This window comes from Sminthopsis crassicaudata, chromosome 1, assembly GCF_048593235.1.
Source record: "Sminthopsis crassicaudata isolate SCR6 chromosome 1, ASM4859323v1, whole genome shotgun sequence".
NCBI lineage: Eukaryota > Metazoa > Chordata > Mammalia > Dasyuromorphia > Dasyuridae > Sminthopsis > Sminthopsis crassicaudata.
In genome coordinates, this window is record NC_133617.1 from 282,268,999 (window position 1) to 282,289,926 (window position 20,928).

General features: G+C 35.4%; 1 protein-coding gene across 1 annotated transcript in view; it reads right to left on the minus strand.

Moving 5' to 3' along the window:
• The window catches only part of UBE2W (ubiquitin conjugating enzyme E2 W), an 83,731-nt gene extending 63,548 nt beyond the window's left edge, over nt 1-20,183 (minus strand). Inside the window, exon 1 of the mRNA XM_074278890.1 lies at nt 19,881-20,183. Coding sequence (XP_074134991.1) covers nt 19,881-19,895 — 15 coding nt within the window. The 5' untranslated portion in view covers nt 19,896-20,183. The remainder of the gene's footprint in view (nt 1-19,880) is intronic.
• Nucleotides 20,184-20,928: the final 745 nt, after the last annotated feature.

Genomic DNA, 20,928 nt, shown 5'->3' on the forward strand with positions numbered 1-20,928 from the left:
ATACTTCCCATATTGATGGATTTATGTTTCAAGGTCATTTATGTAATTATCTGTAATACTTCCCATATTGATGGATTTATGTTTCAAGGTCATGACTGTCCTATGTTCTAAATCAAAAGAAAGGGGGAGATGTTAGGATTACTAAGTGAGAACTCAGGTTTTCTGGACAATTACAAGGTGAGAACTCAGGTTGACTTGATAGAGGGGGCAAGCTCATTGGCTGGGGTGGTTCTTCCCAGAAGCCCTTGCATTATCCCACGCCCATTCTCTGGGAGGATAAAAAGAGACAGCACTGGGCGCAGAGGGCAGATCGGCCTGGAGAAGGATAAGAGCTGGAGGAGATTCAGAGCCAGGATTCAAGAAGAAAGACTCTGAATTGCATCAGGCTTGACGGGGCTCTCTGCAGGAAGGGAAGTCACTTCTTTGGACAAGAGTTAACAGCAACTGCCTGGAGACAACGGTTCGTTACAGGAAGAAGAATCTGTCTGAGAGATTTGAGTAGACACAGCAGATCTCTTCCCAGAGAGCGATCCAGCAGCTTCTGGAGACGACAGCTCGTTACATAAATCCATCTTTATTTGGAGGAGTTGCCAAATTCTAATTCATAATGATCACCTTCAGTAATTTATAAGGACAGTTTATTATTTGCTAAATCAGATATTAATTTCCTATACAAAGTCAAAAGAAAGACTTGATTAAATTGCAATTATGATTACTGATTTAGTAATATTGTTCTGAACTTTACTATTCTGAACAGATTAAACTGGCCACCAATTAGTAAAAGTTTGATATAATTGTATACTCTATAACCTAAACAACAGAAACAATTAACATCAGTAAAAATGTGACAGATAGGTGGCAGCAGAATTTGTCTTAACAAAAATATGATGTGTTGCAAACCACAGAATGAACATTTGATGGTTATAAAATGTTATTTTTTCATCCTCACTCAAGTATTGCTCTTTCAAAAGTTTATATAAAATATTTTAGGTGTATTAGATAATGTAATACTACCTAAAGAAATTTAATAATACTGATAATTTTTTTTAGAAAGTACTTTCAAGACTGCATATTTATCAACTCTAAGGTGGAGATTATACACACTTTACATACAAGGAAACTGATACTCTGGAAAGAGAAATATTCTCTAAAGCCCTTCACAACCTGATCCCAACAACAATTAAGAACTATGTCCTACCCCCCTCCCCAAGTCAACTAAATTGCTCATACCTTTTCACTCTGTAATGCCATTAACTATATATATATATATATATATATATATATATATATATATATATATATATATATATATATATATATATATATATATATATATATATATATAAAACACAGAGATCAAAGACAGAGTAAAAAGATCTGTATGCACAAAAATATTTATCATAATACTTTTTGTCATGGCAAAAAACTGGAAAAAAATGAACAGCCATCAAATGGAACATGGCTGATGATGGCATATGATTATAATATAATATTATTGAACTGTAAGAAATGACAAAAATTAAGGATTTAGAGAAATCTGCTTGGGAAACAAATTCCTGCAGAGGAAGTGGAATACATGTGATGATAACAACATTGTAAAGAAAGATAACTTTCAGAGATTTAATAACTATATTCAATGCAAAAGCCAACTATAATTCCAAAAGACAGATAGTGAACCATACTATGCATACCTCTTAAAAGTGAGGTGATGGGCTCAAGGTACAGAACAAGGCATACATTTTCAGACAAGACCAATGTGAAACTATAGTGTGCTTAAATGTGCAATTTTTTCAAATGGGAGAAGATAATGAAACAGAAAGGAGAGCTGGCAAATTGGGTCACAGATTCAGACCAGTTCCAATGGTCTTATGATGAAGAAAGCCATCTTGCACACAGAGAGAGGACAGTGGGAACTGAATATGGACCATAACTTAGTATTTTCACTTTTTGTTATTGTTTAATTACATTGTTTTCTCTCTCATTTCCCCCCCCCCCCTTTTTGGTCTTGATTTTTCTTGTGCAGCATGATATTTGTGGAAATATGTATAGAGGAATTGTACATGTTTAACATATATTAATCACTTGCAGACTGGGAGAGAGAGTAGGGAAAAGGAAGGGAAAAAAATTAAAACAGGGTTTTGTAGGGGTGAATACTGAAAATTATCCTTGAATATATTTTGAAAATAAAGAGCTTTAATTACAAAAGTCATTAAACCATTTAAAAATACACATTAGAAAAAAATTTTTAAAAAGTAGACCATCTTTGAAAATTAGATGCCCAATTTAATTATAAACTTAGATGGGAAAACAACATTTCATGTATAATCTTCTGTTCTACTTAAAAGAAAATGCTCCTTTTATAAACTGGCATTTCACTCCAGAAGAGAAAAAAAAAAAATTGGTTGGAACCTGAAACAATTTACATAATGACAATAATGTATGAGGAAATAATCTCGAAAGATTTAATTCTTATCAATGAATGTAGTGACCAGTCACAACTCTGGAAAACTTAACAATGAAAAATATTTCCCCAACTTTTAGAGGAAGGGCTGGAATTTGTGTGTGGTAATGTTATCCTCCCACTAAAAAATACACAAAAGAAAATGTAGTCCAGAAAAAAAAAAGGAACAACTGATAACTATCTTACTAAATTTTACATATGCTTTAAAAAACAAACTTCCACAACAAGTTTATGGTTTTTCTTTTCCTTTTTTAAAATAAGTACAATGGATAAAAGTTTATTGACTTAGATTCTACCATTAATTTACTGTGATACCTAATTAAGCCCCTGCAGTCTATATCTTCTTCTTCTATAAGAAAATGATTAATTACAAATTCTTGGGAGGATTAAGTAAATTAAGGTGAAAACTTCTGATGAAAATGTCATAGTAATTAGCATATATCAATTACATGTAAACAGAATGCTAATTAATGTTCTTAAAGCACAGTCTTTAGGATGACAGCTTGCTCAATAAGAGTTCTGGGCCCTGGGATCAGGAAGTTTAAATCTGGCCTCAAATACTGATTAGCTGTGTGACCTTGGGCAGGTCACTTAACCTTCTTCAACCTTAATCCACTGGGGAAGGAAAATACTGGCAAACTCCAGTATTTTAGCTAAGAATACCCCAGACTATACAACAAAAGAGTATATAGTCCTTTCCCTCCTCATACCATATAATATTTCACCTTCCAACTGGACTCACTGATTCCAAGCTTTCACATCACTGAAAAAGAAACATGTTAAGATACAGAGCAGATTGTATCATTGCCTTGCTCAAAAACTACAATGTCTCCCTACTGTCTCTAAGAGAAAACACAAATGCCTAAATTTGATATTTAAAGCCCTTCACCATCTGGCTCCAGTCTCTTTCGACAGGCTTATTTAACATTACTCTGCTCTCTCTCCCATTTCCCTGCTTTTGCACAGACTATTCCAAATGCTCAGATTTTATTTCCTCTTTACCTCTGCCAATTGGAATCCTTACCTTATTTCAAGGTTCAATTCTGATGCCACCTTCAAAAGGCAGTGTTTCCTAATCTCCCCTAGTTATCAGTACTCTCCTCCTTCTCAAATTATCTTTATCTGTTCATTTGTTAACAGAATATAAACTTCCTGGAGGTAGGACCATTTTTTATTTTGTCTTTGTATTTGTAGCAACTAGTGCTTTGCACTTTGCACATGAGTAGACAATTTTTAAAATGCTTGTTGACTGGAATTGTTGACTAGCACAAAACTGAAAAAAATGTTTTTAACAAGTGTGTACTGGGCTTAATTTTCTTTCTGGTACATGCACAGATGAGAAAACTATTCTAATATGATACCTGTGGGAACCATGGCCTAGTATTTCTTTATGTACATAGAAATGGCCAAAATAGCTTTCTCATTTATCAACTATAAATGTATATACCATGATATACTCATGATTTAGATGTTTCCCCAATGACAACAACAACAAAAAGTACTTGAATCAGCTTTTTGGATAAAAATACATAATAACAAGCTTCCAGTTACAACCTAGCCCAAGCTATGCTCTCTTCTATAGGATTCGAAGAAAACACTCTTATAATCCCCTAGCCAATAACATTCCCCTTTTAAACTTCACAGAGCATTTGATATATGTCCCCAATGCCTTATAGTATGGCATATTACTAGTTATGTGGGTAATCATTAACTGGATAAGTTCGTTGAAGACATTATGGATCTCTTCCAACACAAAAGGATCCAAAAAAATGTTTACTTAATTTTGTTGTAAATATATGCATGTATACACAGAGAAAAGCAGTTCCTTCTAGGACTCAGTAACATGTAACAAAAGGAAAAAAATAAATACAATTCACAGAATCTCAGAACAGAGTCTGTGCTGTCCATAATCCAAAACAAACCTGGACAAGGAAGAGTTCTACCCTACCACAAAACACGATGCCTCAGAGAACTCCCACTGTTAAGTTTTTCCTTACCACAAGTTTTAATTTACACCTGCAATTCTACCCACAGCTCCTAGTATTGCTTCCTGGGTTCAATTCTTCTCTTAAAAGAGGGCTCTTCAAACACGGATTAATTTCCCCCAATTTTCTTGGTGCCATCAACCAATCCTCACAGAGAATAATGTCAATAACACCCTAGTATCCTCCAGATTCAGTGTCACTCCCAAAATGTGATGACCCAAAATTAAACATAGAATTTCATCATCAAACCACATTTGAACTATTTTCTCTCTAATCCTGAACACTATTCCTCTCTTAAGTTGCAATACGTTTTTTGGCTCCCAGATTCATGCTATGACTCATAATGAACCTGCAATCCATTAAAAAATTTCAGATCTTTATCTGCAGTCACATTGCCCCATTTTAACCTTATTAATTTTTTTTAATCCATATACAGCCTTCCTAGACTAAGGCCCCTCCTCCTAGATAAAACCAAACCATTAAATGATTATTCTGAGTCTGACTATTCAACCAGTTCAAAATCCCCCTAACTCTAATAAGTTCTAGCTCAAATTGAAACAGGATCATGATCCCTGAAGAACACATATTGACTTAGAAACAAATTAATATTATGGGTTTTTTTGTTTGGGGGTGGGTTTTTTTTGTTTGTTTGTTTTTGTTTTTGGGTTGTTTTTTTTTTTTTTTTTTGGTCAAGTACTTCTGAAATTTTGCTATAAGGGTCAAATTTGACACTTTTGCTGTTATTTCACATCTCTCTATCTCTTCCACAAAAATAGTATGAAAGAATCTATTAAATATTTGGCTAAAATCTAGCTAGGTAAATTAGATCTACAACATTATTCTTATTTACAAATCTAATACTAACACTGTCAAAGAAGGAATTGAATTCAGCATGACTTGTTCTTGATGAAGCTATGATCTTTATGATCATTACTTTTCATTGTAGATGCTATAGCCTTTAATTATACTTTCAAAAAGAAATTTAAATCAAGGTTACATTATAGTCTATAGATTCCATTCCCATTTTCAAAAAAAAAAAAAAAAGATAAAACTATTTCTTGTCAAACTATGTTATCAGAATAATTTTTCCAGTTAATAATTTAGTGTCAGGTTCTACATACTTGTTTACTAACACTGAAAATTAGTCATCATGATTTCAGAAAAACCTGCAAAGATTTACATGAACTGATGCTGACGGAAGTGAGCAGAACCATAATATTGTACACATCAACAACAAGGTTATATGATGATCAACTGTGACAGACTTAGCTCTTCTCAGCAATACATTGATCCAAGACAATTCCAATAGACTTTGGATGGAAAATGCCATTTGCATGTAGAGAGAGAACTGTGGATTGAATGCAGATTGAAGCATACTATTTTTACTTTTTTAAAAAGTTTGCTTTTTTTTTCTTATGGTTTTTCCCTTTCATTCTGATTTTTCTTTCACAACATCACTAATATGGAAATGTTTAAAATGACTATATACATAAAACCTATATCAGATTGCTTGCTATCTTAGGGAGGAAGAAAGAAAAATATATAGAACTCAAAATCTAACAAAAATGAATGTTGAAAACTATATTATGTAATTGGAAAAATAAAATACTACTGAATAGTAAAAAAGTTACTCACAAAATGCAATGAACTAGAAAAAAAGTTTTTAAGATGACATAACAGTGACCAAATAAAATAAGTATAGTTGTCTTCATACATATTTTTAGCTCTCTTTATAATAAAAAACATGGTAATGAGGCTAAGATCATAAGTGTGATCCTCATGTGACCCAATTAGCTTCCATGTATTTCATATACAGATTCTAACTCCAAAGCCCTAGCCAGCTATCTTGCAAATACATGTGGATGGTCACAAGGGGGATAGAAGTCCAATCAACAAAAAAGCACTTCTTGAAAAAGACAACTTGGTCTACAGATGATGGATCAATAACTACTTTCAAGGTTGTAGAAATAGCTGCGTATTATAAATAACTTCATTTAAAATGAGTAAAAATTTGTAATTATGATATTTAGCAATTATGTTGCATCAAACAAGATGTGCCTACAAAGTCACAACTTAACTCACATAAAAATTCAAGGAAAACTAGTTTATCAGATAAAGCATAAAAAGCCAGCTGTGCTATTTTCAAAATCAGTTTTTATTATAATTAAAATACTTTTAAGATAGATAATACAATTATATCAGTATCATTTAGCTTAAGGCACATGAAGAAAAAATGTCAAAATGTGATCTTAAGAGAAGAAGAAGCATTTATTAAGTATCTATAATATTCCAGGCACTATACTAAATGCTTTACATGTTATCTCATTTGATCCTCACAACTTTAGCAGTGTTATCTCCATTTTATAAAAAGTTGAGAAAACTGAAGCAGTCAGAGATGAAGAGATTAAGTGTGCATGGTCACATTTCTAGTAAGTATGTGAGGTCAAATACGAATTCAAGTATCCCTGATTCCAGGCCCAGAGCCTCAGATACCTAACTGCCAGTAGTTTTCTTAAGATAATTACCGTCAGTACACTAAGATAAGATCAAAATGGGCTCATGACTTAGGCAGAAAGAACGAGATTATAAATAAATTTGAAAAACATAGGATAGTTTACCTCTCAGACTTGTGGAGAAGGAAGGAATTTCTGACCAAAGAAGAACTAGAGATCATTATTGATCACAAAATAGAAAATTTATTATATCAAGTTAAAGTTTTTATACAAACAAATCAAATGCAAACAAGATTAGAAGTGAAGCAATAAACTGGGAAAACATTTTTACAGTTAAAGGTTCTGATAAAGGCCTCAGTTCCAAAATATATAGAGAATTGACTCTAATTTATAAGAAATCAAGCCATTCTCCAATTGATAAATGGTCAAAGGATATAAACAATTTTCAGATGAAGAAATTGAAACTATTTCTACTCGCATGAAAAGGTGTTCCAAATCACTATTGATCAGAGAAATGCAAATTAAGACAACTCTGAGATACCACTACACACCTGTCAGAATGCCTAAGATGACAGGAAAAGATAATGACAAATGTTGGAGGGGATGCAGGGAAAACTGGGACACTAATACATTGTTGGTGGAACTGTGAATGGATCCAACTATTCTGGAGAGCAATCTGTAACTATACTCAAAAAGTTATCAAACTGTGCATACCCTTTGATCCAGCAGTGTTACTACTGCGCTTATATCCCAAAGAGATATTAAAGATGGGAAAGGGACCTTTTTGTGCAAAAATGTTTGTGGCAGCCCTTTTTGTAGTGGCTAGAAACTGGAAATTGAATGGATGCCCATCAATTGTAGAATACCTGGGTAAATTGTGATATATGAATGTTATGGAATATTACTGTCCTATAAGAAATGATCAGCAGGATGAATACAGAGAGGCTTGGAGAGACTTACATGAACTGGGAACCAGGAGATCATTATACACTTCAACAATACTATATGATGATCAATTCTGATGGAAGTGGATATCTTCAACAATGAGAAGATCCAATTCAGTTCCAATTGATCAATGATGAACAGAACCAAATACACCCAGAGAAAGAACACTAGAAAATGAATGTGGACTGCTTGCATTTTTGTTTTTCTTTCCAGGTTATTTTTACTTTTCTGAATCGAATTTTTCTTGTGCAACAAGAGAACTATACAAATATGTACACATGTATTTAAGATATACTTTAACATGTTTAACATGTATGAGACTGCCTGCCACCTAGGAGAGGGGGTGGAGGGAAAGAAGGGAAAAAGTCAGAAAAGAAGTGATTACAAGGGACTATGTGGAAAAATTACCCATGAATATATTCTGTCGATAAAAAGCTATAATTTAAAAAAGTTTAAAATTTTTTTAAAAAAGGTAATTACTATCCCTAATAAAGACTGATTGTGTTAGATTAATTTTGAGCAGAGGAAAAATTTTATTTTTTCATGGTAGCAAAAGACTAGAAACTATGAGAATGCCCATAAATGCTGGAAAAATCATGTTATATGAATATAAAGCTGTGTTATATGAACATAATGGAATACTCTCAGTACCATAACAAATGAGGTGACAATTTCAGAGATACCTTATTAAACTTGTATGAACCGATGCAATGAAATAAGCACAAAAAGGTAAGCAATTTATATAACAACATCATAAAGAAAAGCAACTTAAGAACTGGATCAACACAATAAGCAACAATTATAGAAGATCAAAAATGAAGCTAAGGAAACACGGGTTCTAGTCACAACTCCAAGGATGAATTTGGTCAAGCTCTTTATTGGACCTAGTTTCCTTTCTTTTACTAGTGATAATAATCATTCATGGCTTCCTTTTAGGGTAAGTTCAGACTATAAAATGGAACACAACTAATACATTAGCATAGACTATAATATATTTGGGCAAAAAAGAAATTAAGTTTGGCTTTCAAGATATCCTATACATATTTAAATTACCTATTTTTACAGAATGGTATATTTTAAAGAACTTTTCCAACAAGCTGATTTATTTATTTAATAAATTACTGATTTATTAAAAAGTGAATACCTTAGCCTAATAACATTTATTTCCTGGACTTGTCACTGGTTATCAACTTAAGTTGATACTACTTAAAAGTCCAAAATTTTTATATTTCTTTATGCAAAACAATGATTGCATTGCAGTCTTACACCGAAAAGACATTTATTTTTAAAGCATTAATGTTGAGAAGATAAACATGAGGTAAACATGCAAACACTATGTAAAATTCATCTCAAATCTTGAAAGCCTATTAAAAGCCTATATTAAGGGGCAGCTAGTTGGTGCAGCGGATAGAATGCCAGCCCTGAACTCAGGAAGACCTGAGTTCAAATGTGACCTCAGACATTTAACATTGCTTATCTGTGTACAAGCCATTTAACCACAATTGCCTCAGCCAAAAAAAAAAAAAGAAAATCAATCAAACTCAAAATAAATAAATAAATGCCTGTATTCAGTACCAAACTGCACAAAAGATATAGCTGTAAAACTGATATAAGTAAGCAAAATACAACAGCTTTGTTTAGAACTGCTACTTCTGAGGAGCTCATGTGATTCAGAGCTGGAATCTTTAGAATATTTTAGAGATCACATCCAACATTTTACATTTAAGGAAATTGAGGCCCAGTGAGATAAGATCACACAAGAGGTACTAGAATTTGAACTAGTCTCCTAACTCCAAACCCAATGTAATTTCCATTATAACATTCCAGAGTTTTTCAGAATATTAAGAGATGAAAAATAACTTTGCTATAATCTGTTGTTGCTATTGTTTAATCATTTTCAGTCATGTCTAACTCTTCATGACTTCTATTTGGAGTTTTTCTGGAAAAGTTTTCCTTCTCTAGCTCATTTTACAGATGACAAATTAAGACAGTTAAATAATTTGCCCAGAATCACACAACTAATAAATCTCTATGAGGCAGCATTTGAATTCAGCTCTTCCTGACTCCAGTTCTGGCACTCTATCCCTTAAATTCCTTAGCTGCCCCTTTCTCATTTTAGGTACTTCTAACATTGCATATAATCAAAGTTTAAAAACATCGAAAACCTATGTATTTCTTCCTGGACTTTAACTGAAATTTTACATTTTTTTTTTTTAAGAGAAGATGAAAAGAAAAGAAAAAAAAAAATAAGTGGGGAAAAAAAAAAAAGACAACCAACAATGCAACTTAGTGCTTGCTATCAATTTGTATTGCATTTTATAGTCTGAACTACTCTAGTATTTAGTGCTCAAGCATATCAACCAGTCAACCAGGTCTTTTACTATGGAGTACTGATCAAATAAAAATGTTTCTTGAGGCCACTGTTGCAAAGTACCATGGGAGATACAAAGTATAATGCACGTTCCCAATCTTTAAGAAGTTTTAACTTAGTCCGATAAAACAAAGGATATAGCTGAACAAAAGATTAAGTAGTAGTTCAACATGTAAGGTATACATGAAAGCAGGTAACTGTTTTGCTGTTTTTTTAGTCATTTAATCATGTCAGACTGTTTATGACCTCGTAGACCATACTATTCATGGGGTTTTCTTGGCAAAGATAATGGAATGGTTTGCCTTTCTATCTCCAACTGATTAAGGCAATAAGTTAAGTGACTTGCCCAAGGACCCTGGGTCACACAGCTAACAAGTTTCTAAGGCTGGATTTGAATTCAGGTCTTCCTGACTCCAGGCCCAGATTTCTATCCATTGAACTACGTCTCCAAAAGGTCTTATAATAACACCTTGGTATTCCCAAGCTGTTTCTCATCTAAGCACTAACCAGACTTTGACCCTGCTTAGCTTCCTTAGATCAGAGGGTGTCTTGTCTACACTGTGGAATATAATGCTTCTGAAGGAACAGTAGTCGGAGAAGGATATTTTGGTTTAGAAAGTAATTCTGGAAAGAATAGATTGAAACATACTTTCCAGGGCTAAGGAGAACCGAGTTTAATTACAATTTTAGATGTGGTAGGAAGGAAGGGGTAAAGGGGACTGTGCAAGTTCAGGAAAGTATGGGAACAAGTGAGAAATTTAGAAAACTAAGTATATCTAGCTGAAATGGGTATGTCAACCATTTATCAAGACAGTGAGATCCCAAGCAGGCATTTGGGGAAGGAAATGGTTTAAGTTCTCCAGCAGCAATTGTGATTGGTAAGAAGTCTTAAGGTATGAATTTAAGCTTCATCCTGATTCTGATCTTAAGAGTCAGCATATCCACATCCTTAACCAGGGCATTCAAACAAGTTCCCAAGGTTCCTTTTTTGGGATTCAATCCCACTTCAAGTTATTATATTACCAAAAGAGAATAGAAGTAGTGAGAGATGCCATTATTATTGGAAATATAACATGAGAATATGAATATAAAAACTTTGGAGGAAAGATGGTATAAATGTTTTAATGATTCTTATTCAGCAGAAGATTGAAGGTAAGGTCCTGAATTGAGCTTTATTTTCCTATTATTTGTTTTAATGAGTCAGGAAAAACATGGCTTGCTAATTCATTCTAGTCGAAGCTACGTAAGCTTCTAAATCCAAGTTCCATGGAACTTTGGATTCAGGGAGACCCAGTTATGGACTTGGTAGTGTAGAGGATGATCCAGGTGGGGATAAATAAATTAAATAGGTTAGTAATAGCAGGCAAATGGTGAGATGGTCTGGCTGGATACTAGATGAAGCTAAATCAGGGCATATTACCTAGGACCAGCCAGTATTAAGAAGACCCAAGTTCAAATCAGGCCTCAAATATTCCTCAAACATGTGACTCCAGCCATTATTTGCCTCAGCTGCGTCATGTACAAAATGGGAGATAATAGCACTTACCTTCAAGAACTGTTATGAGGATAAAATGAGATAATATGTGTAAAGCACTTAACACAGCTAGTTGGCACACAGTAGACACAATATAAATGCTAACAAGAATAGTAATAACAATAACAACATTTATACAACACCTATGTGCTAAGTGCATTACAAATATTTGTCTCAGTTCCTTCCAACTGTAAAATGAGAATAGCAGCACTTACCTCAATGAATTGTAAAAATCAAATGAGCTTTTTGTTAAGGTTTAGTGTGATGCTTGGCACATAGTAGGTGCTATATAAATGCTTATTTTCTTCATTTCCCTGATGCTGAAGATATCACCATACTCCCAGGCTGAAAACCAGGTGTCATCCTCATCTCCTCAGTTACACTCAACCCAAAAAATCTGTTGCCAAGTCTCATCCTTCTACCTTCACCATAACAACAATTCCTACAATTCCTACATGTACCTTCGTCTTCTTTGACACTACTTGGGTACTCAAGCCTGGACTATTACAAGAGATTACCAATTGATCTCTCTGTTTCAAAAGTTTTTTCCCACACCAATTCATCTTTCACTTAGCTGCCAAAGTGATCACTAATAAAGTATAGATCTTGTTCATTTCCCTATTTAATAAACAGCAGTGGCTCCTTATAAACACCAAGATCAAAAAGAAAATTCTCTGGCTTTTAAAGGCTTTCACAATGTAGTCTTTTCCTTTTCAGTCTTACATTTCACATCCCTTCAAAAATACTGACTTCCCTTGCTATTCCTCAAACACAATACACTCACACACTATACTTTTAACTCTACCTTTTCACTGGCTGTTCCCAATAACTGAAATGTTTTCTCAGCTTTCTCCAGTTTCTTTCAAAACTCAGGTAAAATACCACCTTTTAGCCTGAGGCTTTCTTGGTTCCCCCCCCCCCTTTAGTCTATTGCATATTGTCTCCCCCATTAAAATTCCTTCAGGGCAAAGGCTGTTTTTGCCTTTCTTTATATCCCCAGAACATGGGGACATTCCTAATTTCGAAATGTTATGAGGTTTAATCAATTGTTTCAGATTCTCCATATGCTTCAGTTTGACTTTCCAATTCATTGATCTTGGGCCATCTCATCCTCTGTGTACTGATGTTATTTTTATGTGCACACACACACCCACACACCCACCCACACACACCTCCTTCCCATGCCCACCTTCAACCTGTTCTAGCTAATTGTCAAAGTCTACAGTTTAGTTAAGCACTTAACAGGAAGAGTTTACAGATAATCACAAAATGAATAACCAATATGATCAGATTTTCAACTTGCTTTTTCAGCTAGTAAATGGTAGTCCATGCATATATATAATTGCTAGAGAACAAAGATATAAAAGACTGACTACCCAAGAAGCTGTAACATACCTTTAAGAGATGACCTAATCAAATTCCCTTCTTTTAATAGGCAAGGATAAACACAGAGAGGTTAGGTGAATAATTAAAAGAAACACTGCTAATTAGTGACAGCTGAGACTAGAACAAATCTTTTCTGTTTTTGGAAAATGAGAAAGCTTATTTCTGACTTATCAGATTTATTCATTATTAAATTTCAGCATTTTAAGGATCTGTAATTCCAATCCCTCTCCTTATGCAAAATGCAAGTTACATATACTTTTGAGAATTGATTAGGCAAAAAACCCGGTCAAGGGCCTCTTCAAAATTAGGCAGGCTAAGTTTCAAAAAACCGAGACACACACAGAGACCATATTAAAAACCATTATAATTCAGCTGCTGGCAATGCTCAGAAAAATCCAGAATCATCCTGAGGTCACAATAGGCAGATGACTTCAGAGGTTACCTTACTGATGTGAAGAGTGAAGTAAATTATATATGTAAAGTAATGTTAACAGAAAGAAAAATATTAGAATGGCTCAAAATAATTAAGGAAAAGAAAAAACAGTAAAGATATAGGGAATATAGTTCTACAGACTAAATGGGGAAAACTCACTTTATATTTAAGATTTTTGAAATTTGATGCTGCAAAAGGTTTATTTACTTAGTCACATACTAAAAATTTATAGATATGGAATTTTAATTTTGTGGCAGATTCTTACCAGAAATTCCCCTACTCAGAAATCAACTACCACTGCTTATTATTATTAGTCCAATTCCTATTCAAAGAGAATGGTCAATTCCTAATCAAGATAGCGCCCTCCCCTTCTCTCCTAATCCCTCCCCGCCCCCCCCCCTCCCCCGGCAAAGAAAATTTTTAAAAAATTTGCAATAAATTTTTTCTTACAAAGATCTGGTTTCTAAGACATACAAGGAATCTACACAAATATAAATACACAAAAACAAAAGCCATTTCCTAGGATAATTGGTCAAAGGATATGCATCAGTAGTTTTCAAAAGAAATGTAAGTTATCAATAACCATATGAAAAAAAAGCATTAAATGACTAATAGAAAATGCAAACAGTTAACAGATTTGCAAAAAAGAAATAGACCACCATTTAGGGGAAGAATTAGGGAGGGAATAATGGGAAGACCCTGTTAATTTAACTGAAAAAATGGATGTTCACCAATTTTACAACAGTGGAAAAAATTACAGTATATAAATGTAATGGGAGTATCACAGTGCCAGAAAAGCCTAAGACGACTTGTAAAAACTAATGCAGAGTAAAATAGGAGAACTAGAAGAACTATTTACATAATTCTAATAATGTTAAGGAAAACAACTCAACATGTCAGAAAATGAATAAAAAAGTAAGCTTCTCATCTCTTGACCGTGATGTGTACAAGAGGAACAGAATAAGATATAATGCTGTCAGATATAGCAAATGCTTGATTATATACTTGTTGGTTACAAGTATCTTTAATTACTAAGGACACAAAATAGAAAGTTCTTGCCACCAACATACTTGATAGAGTAAACATCAGAAACAGATATGGTTTTATCAATAGAAATGACACTAAAGATACATTACCTGGTGCCTTGAAAGTAAACCCTAAAAACAAGTAGATCTATATAACTGAAATCTCCTATATATGTGTTATCTTTTGTTCGAATGTGAATTCCTCATAAGGTTTTGCAAGGATGAATGTTAAAAATTATCTTTGCATATATTTTGAAAATAAAAAGCTATTATTAAAAAAAAAAAAAAAAGTTGAGTTCCTTGGGTGTATGGATAGGGTCACCTTTTTCTCTGTAGCCTCAGTGCTTGGCAAAGTAAATATTTAAGGTTTTTTTTTTTTTTTTTTTTTTTTCCCCTCTTAATACATCTATCTTTTATTAGCTAAAACTGTAGATATGTGTCCAACATCACTCTACCAAGAAAGCAGTAAAGTATGCTACACTGGCAGCGACTGATCAGAGTTCTTGGTCTTTCAAAGTGAGAATTCTTCATAATTAATCAGACAGCACCAAGCAGCCAGCAGAAGCCAAACCTCTTCCTCCGTTGGTCTCTCCACAGTTGCTCTGGGGTCATCCTTGCTCAGAATAACAGAGAAGTCTCCCAAAGTGGCTTGCTTCCAGGGCTTTAAATACCTGAATACCACTTTCTCTTTCTAACCCCTACACAGCTCTGAGAATAACCAAATCATCACTATCACTCCTGGAAAGGACACTCCTCTGAGGTTCCAATGACTTCCCAAACCATATCACTCCTTCCATTATTTTTCCATGGTAATGAGGCCTTTTTTTTGGTTTTACCAGAAGCAATGACTTGCATATGATGAACACTTACTAAATACTTTTTAATTCATTGATTTCATTCAAGAGAAGGTGAGTTGGTAATTTAAAATTACTGAATTACTTAAATTAATGAAAATAGTAACTTAAGAAAAGTATCAATGAAACAAAATTTAACCGTACTGACAATTTCATCATGAAGGTATTGGTACAAGACTTGATGTCAAGTAGACCTAGATTCAAATCCTATCTGCCACTATGTGACCCTAGACAAATCAATCTCAGTTTCTTTATCTATTAAGTGAAGGGATTGAGTTTTATAACCTATAAGATGCCTTTCTAATTCTAAATTATTGATCCTAAAAACTCCCAGGTTAGAAATTCTTACAAAAATGTTTATTTTTCTGCAATTTATAATCCTAGAGAGTTGCCTAAGAAGCTGGAGGAACTTGGGGAGGGGGGGGGAGATCACATAATCAGGACATGACAGAGGCAGGAATTAATTGAAATATTCATGTTAATGCTTGAGTTCATGAAACTTTTTAAAGACAAAAAAATAGTGGAGGCATTGCTCCAAAAGAAATTATAAATAAGGAAAAGTTTGAAAACCATTGCCTTATTTAGTAAAAAGCATAAAATAGGCTGTGATCAGGGGCTGTCCATATCAGTTTGGGTGCTTGGAAAAGTCAGGCATTCATTCCTATACCTGAAAAACTAATTTAGACTAGATAATTGCTAACTTCCCTATCAGCTTTTCAACTGAATTAAATCTATGAATATTAGTTTAATATACAACTTGAGATCTCAAAACAATTTTTTTAAAGATTCAAATTTAATCATTAGGTAATACCTTTGATTTTATTGCACTGGTTCTAGAAGCTAAATTTTTTCATATCTATTTGTATTTATATCCTATTACTTTAATATATATTTTATGACAATTCACAAAACTGTAGAGTTCTTTAATCCCTTAATTTTCAGTAGCAGCAGTATGGCCAGATAATAATCTTTAGATTAAGAAAACTAAAGAACCTGATTACATATCTTAAATAGTAAGGCCATCTCTCACAAACCAGAAAACAAAATATGCTTTAAGACATTACTTATTTTTCAGTAGATATTTTAGTCAGCTAAAATAATATATTACAAACTTATAAATCTTTCAGAAAAAAAAATCTGGTCCAAGAAGAACGTAAGAATAGACTTGCATAATATCCAAGATATATTAGGAAATGACAAATTCTAAGCCATTTCCCAATAGGTAAGTGGTCAAAGATGAACAGTTTTCAAAAGAATTGCTATTTATGATCATTTGAAAATATTTTCCAAAATACTAATAGAAAGAGAAATATAAAATTACAATAGCTGAAGTATTATGTAACCTTGCAAACTAGCAAAAAAAAATATTAATGGGGCTGTAGAAAGACATGCACATTAATACTCTATTGATGAAGGGAAAGGAAAGCAGAAAGGAATTAAGTATTTATATAAGGACCTAGTATATCAGGCACTGTTTGAAGAACTTGACAAATATTTTATTTCATCTTCACAATACCCTCAAAAGCAAGGTCCTATTATTATCCTCATTTTACTGTTGAGGAAATTGAGGCAAAGAGATGTAAACAACTTGGCCAAGGTCACACAGCTATTAAGTTCTGAGGCTGAATTTGACCTCAGATCTTCATGACTCTAGGCCCAGTGCTCTTTCTACAGTACCACCTAGGTGTCTTGTCCATCAGACAGTTCAATAGATCTATCAAATTTGAAATTATGAAAAAAGAAGTGTCAATATTCTTTGACCCAATAATCTCACTATTGGGCATGTAGCCTAAGGAAGACAATGACAGAAATAAGACATATAGCAAAACATTCATAATATCACTCATTGTGGAAGTGGGGGGAGGAACAATGTGGATTCCACCGATTTGGGGGAGGAAATCCAAAATTATACTATATGAATATTATGCATAAGAAACGAACCTCAAAGAATTCAGAAACAAAAGATTTACGTGAACTTGGAGCATAAAATAAATAGAACCAAAAAAACAATATACACTATGACTAACTACAACTATGGAAATGAAAAGGTCACTTACAGGAAATTCTGAGTACAATAACTGAAAAAGCAATGAAGGACCCAAAGAACAGGGATACACCACTAAACCAGCATATTGAATTGTTAGATATAGTCACTGTATCAGATACTGTTTACTAATTGCTTTTCTTTGTTATAAAGCTAAATTTGGAAGGATTTCTACATACTAAGCATCCTCCCTTCCCCTTTTAAGAAATGACTGATGCAAAACACACACAAAAAAGCACGAATAAAATTATCTTTTAAAAGAATAGCCTTGGAAACTTAATGAAAAAAGAAACTGTTAAGCCTTACACATTCGAGAACATATATTAACATTTTAAAATTCCTATGTAGGGGAAAACTTTATTAGAGATTCCAAAATAAAATTTCAAATATATTTCTAATTAAACAAAAACAAAATAAGGTTTGTTCTTTTCCCCAGTCATCTAATCTAAAGTCACAAAAATCTCTTAGATCAGAACACGTGCATATACATATACACACTGTGTGGGCTAACCTTTTTCATACTAAACTATGCCTGACAAATTCAAAGTTTAAAAAACAAAGTTGATAGTTCTGTCCCAACTTTGTTTCTGTTAACAATTCAATTTTTCTTTCTCATTTTGGAAAAAAAAAAAAGTCAAGAGTTGTAAAGAAGTCTTACCTTTCAGAATCCTAAGTCTAATTTTAGTAGCAGACCACTATCCCTGTAACATACTCTATCAAATAATCCTATCAGAGGTAGTTTCTTTCCTCTCCCACAATAAAGCCTAAAAACTTTTTCAACATGGAGTTTCTTCCTACATTTCTCCTTCTAAATCTTAAATGATAGATGAACTTTCCATCTATACTCTGTGGTCAAATTTACTCCTGACTAGAGTATGTTTACTCCTCAAAATTTTTTTCCCACATATTGAACTGACACTTTTCCCCTCAAATTAATTTAATTACATCTTTCTTTATATCTCTTCAACAATAAGTACGTAACTTTTGTGCGCTGCACAAAAGAGTAAAGAAGAAAAAGCATAGAGGATAATAAAAGGGGAATGAGGTAAATGGGAACAAAGATGGTGTGCAGAAAAGGGGAAGGATGCAGAAAAGGGAAGAAGAGAAAATAAAGATCATGTTGTCATAGCTTATAAAGGGAAAAAGCTGGGAGGAGTTTAAATTTTTCAGAAGCCAAAAAAACTAGAGAGCTATTTTTAATATCATGAAGCAAAATGAAGCAGTTTTGTTCACTAAATAGTTAAGTCCTTAACCTCCAAAAATCCTGAGGTGATATTCATACCCTGCACTTACTTTCTCTTCAAAACAACTAAAATTTTAGTAATTTTAGTCACCTTTGAATGAACTGATGTGCATTCAATTTCAACGAACTAGAACACTGCCATCTTTCCGGCAGTCTTTAGCCTGACTGTACAATATCGACAAGAGTATTTAAGTTGGAAAACCAACGACACTTCCCATTAACAAACGCCAACTAGAAAGTGTTTCGCTAAAATGTTTTGAGAAACGAAAGCAGAAGAATGTAATACTGTGACGAAGGTTGTTTTTTTTTTAAAGTAGGGTATCCTGGAAAGCTTTGGGGGTATCATGGACTAACTATAGGGTAAATAAGTAGCAGAGGAACCGGTTAAGTCAAAGTTTCTGGGGGACTAAGAGAGCAAGACTGTAATATTACTGGATGCTCTTAGATTAATGTTTGGGTGAGACTTTAAATAGTGGGAGGATGTACTAGGTAGGAGGCAGGGAAGAGCAAGAGGCAAAGGCAACCGGTCAAGGGAGTGACTAACTAGAAAAAGGATTTTATTCAAGGGCGTAGGGTTAGGAGAGTATTTTATTCAGAAAGGTGGGGAAAAGAGAAAGTGGTAAGGAGAGAAGGAGGAAGAAAAAGGAAGGCAGCCCAAGGAAGAGCATCCGAGGTCCTCCGGGAGCCGGTTCCTCAGGAATTGACCTCTGTGTCTCTTGGGTCCCTGTCTTTCACGCTCACCCTTACACACTCACTTACACCCTCATTTTCACTGTTTTCTGGACATTCGGGAGATCGCGAAATCCACAGAAAACAGCTGTTTTCTTTCCGGACAAGGAAGGGAAAGGCCGGCCGTAAAGGGGGACGGGCGCAGTAGGGGAGCCCGGCTGGGGGGGAAGAAGGGCCTAATCGCCCCCTTTTCTCCGCAACCCTCCCCCCCCCCAACTTCTCCGGCTCCGAGGTCGGCTAGGGCGCGCCTTCTCCGCGGCCGCGGGGGGCGAAAAGAGGCGGAGCCGGCCCAGCGGATCCAGACCCTGCCCAACTCTCAGCCTGCGGTTCCCGCGGCCTCCGCCGCTGTCCTGGTCCGAATCCACCGCCCCCCGTCCCCCCTCAGCCGGTAGCTCGGATGCCGCAAACTCCTCTCACCTGCATTGACGCCATGATGGAACCATCCCCCCTGCCCGGCGCAGCCAGAGACGCAGGAGGAGGAGCCGCCGTGCTCGCGTCACGCCGCGGGATCCCAGTATCCGGGGTTGGGGGCGGGGGGGTAGAGACTGCAGGAGGGGGAGCCAAGGAAGGAGAAGGGAGACAGAGATCCGGATTGGCCAGTGACCGACGAGCCCAGGAAAGAGGGCGGGCCTGGGGGCTAGGCGCTAGGGCGGGGGCGGGAGTTGAAGCCCCGCAGGTGCGAACTATTCCTTCTTCCTCTCGGTCCTCCCCCCGCCCTCCCTGCTCGGTGTTCTAGTCGGCCCCGCCCAGAACTACTCTGGGGGAGGGAGGGAGGACGCAGAACAGTGAAGGGAAGGGGAAGCGGGCTCGGGAGTCTCATCCTGGGGCTCCCGGAGGGTTTAGGATGCTGGGAAACTTCTTGCTTCACTCCCTGGATAAGTTTCTTCTGGTCCCAGAGGGCTTTGGTTCCAACCGGTCTTTCTCTCTTGACCTTTCATTCTGTCTAATCTTAACAGTCTCGCTGCCCGGCTCCCCGAGACCCCACTTTAGAGTCCAAATCCCTGCGGGTGGAGTTTGACAAGTTCTGATTGACAAGAACCTGTTTAAACGTGGTTAGCTCGGTCCAAGGCTGAGGATACCGAGGACGCGATCGGTCCTATTCACCAAGCACTTAGGAAGCGCTGGTGGTGCGCCAGGCGCGGCGCTAAGCGTGAGGGAAACAATAAAAAACCCAAACCGATCCCCCTCATCTCGCGCTCCTGTCTTGAGAGAATTTCTCGGCTTTCCAAAAGGAGGCTTCCCGAGAGATGGAGATTAAGGGATTCCCTTCACACGTGACTTTGCCCTAAAGTTTAGACTTCCCAAGTATTGGCACTGTTATTGGGGAGCAGTATATGAATAACTTTTAAATATTACTAAAGTTCCTATTACACATACTCTCCTGTCAAGTTCTGAAGGGGGGGAGGGGAGGAGGGAAGGTGGGTCTTGAGGTCTAGTCCACAAGAGCTAACTAAATAGCAGAGAT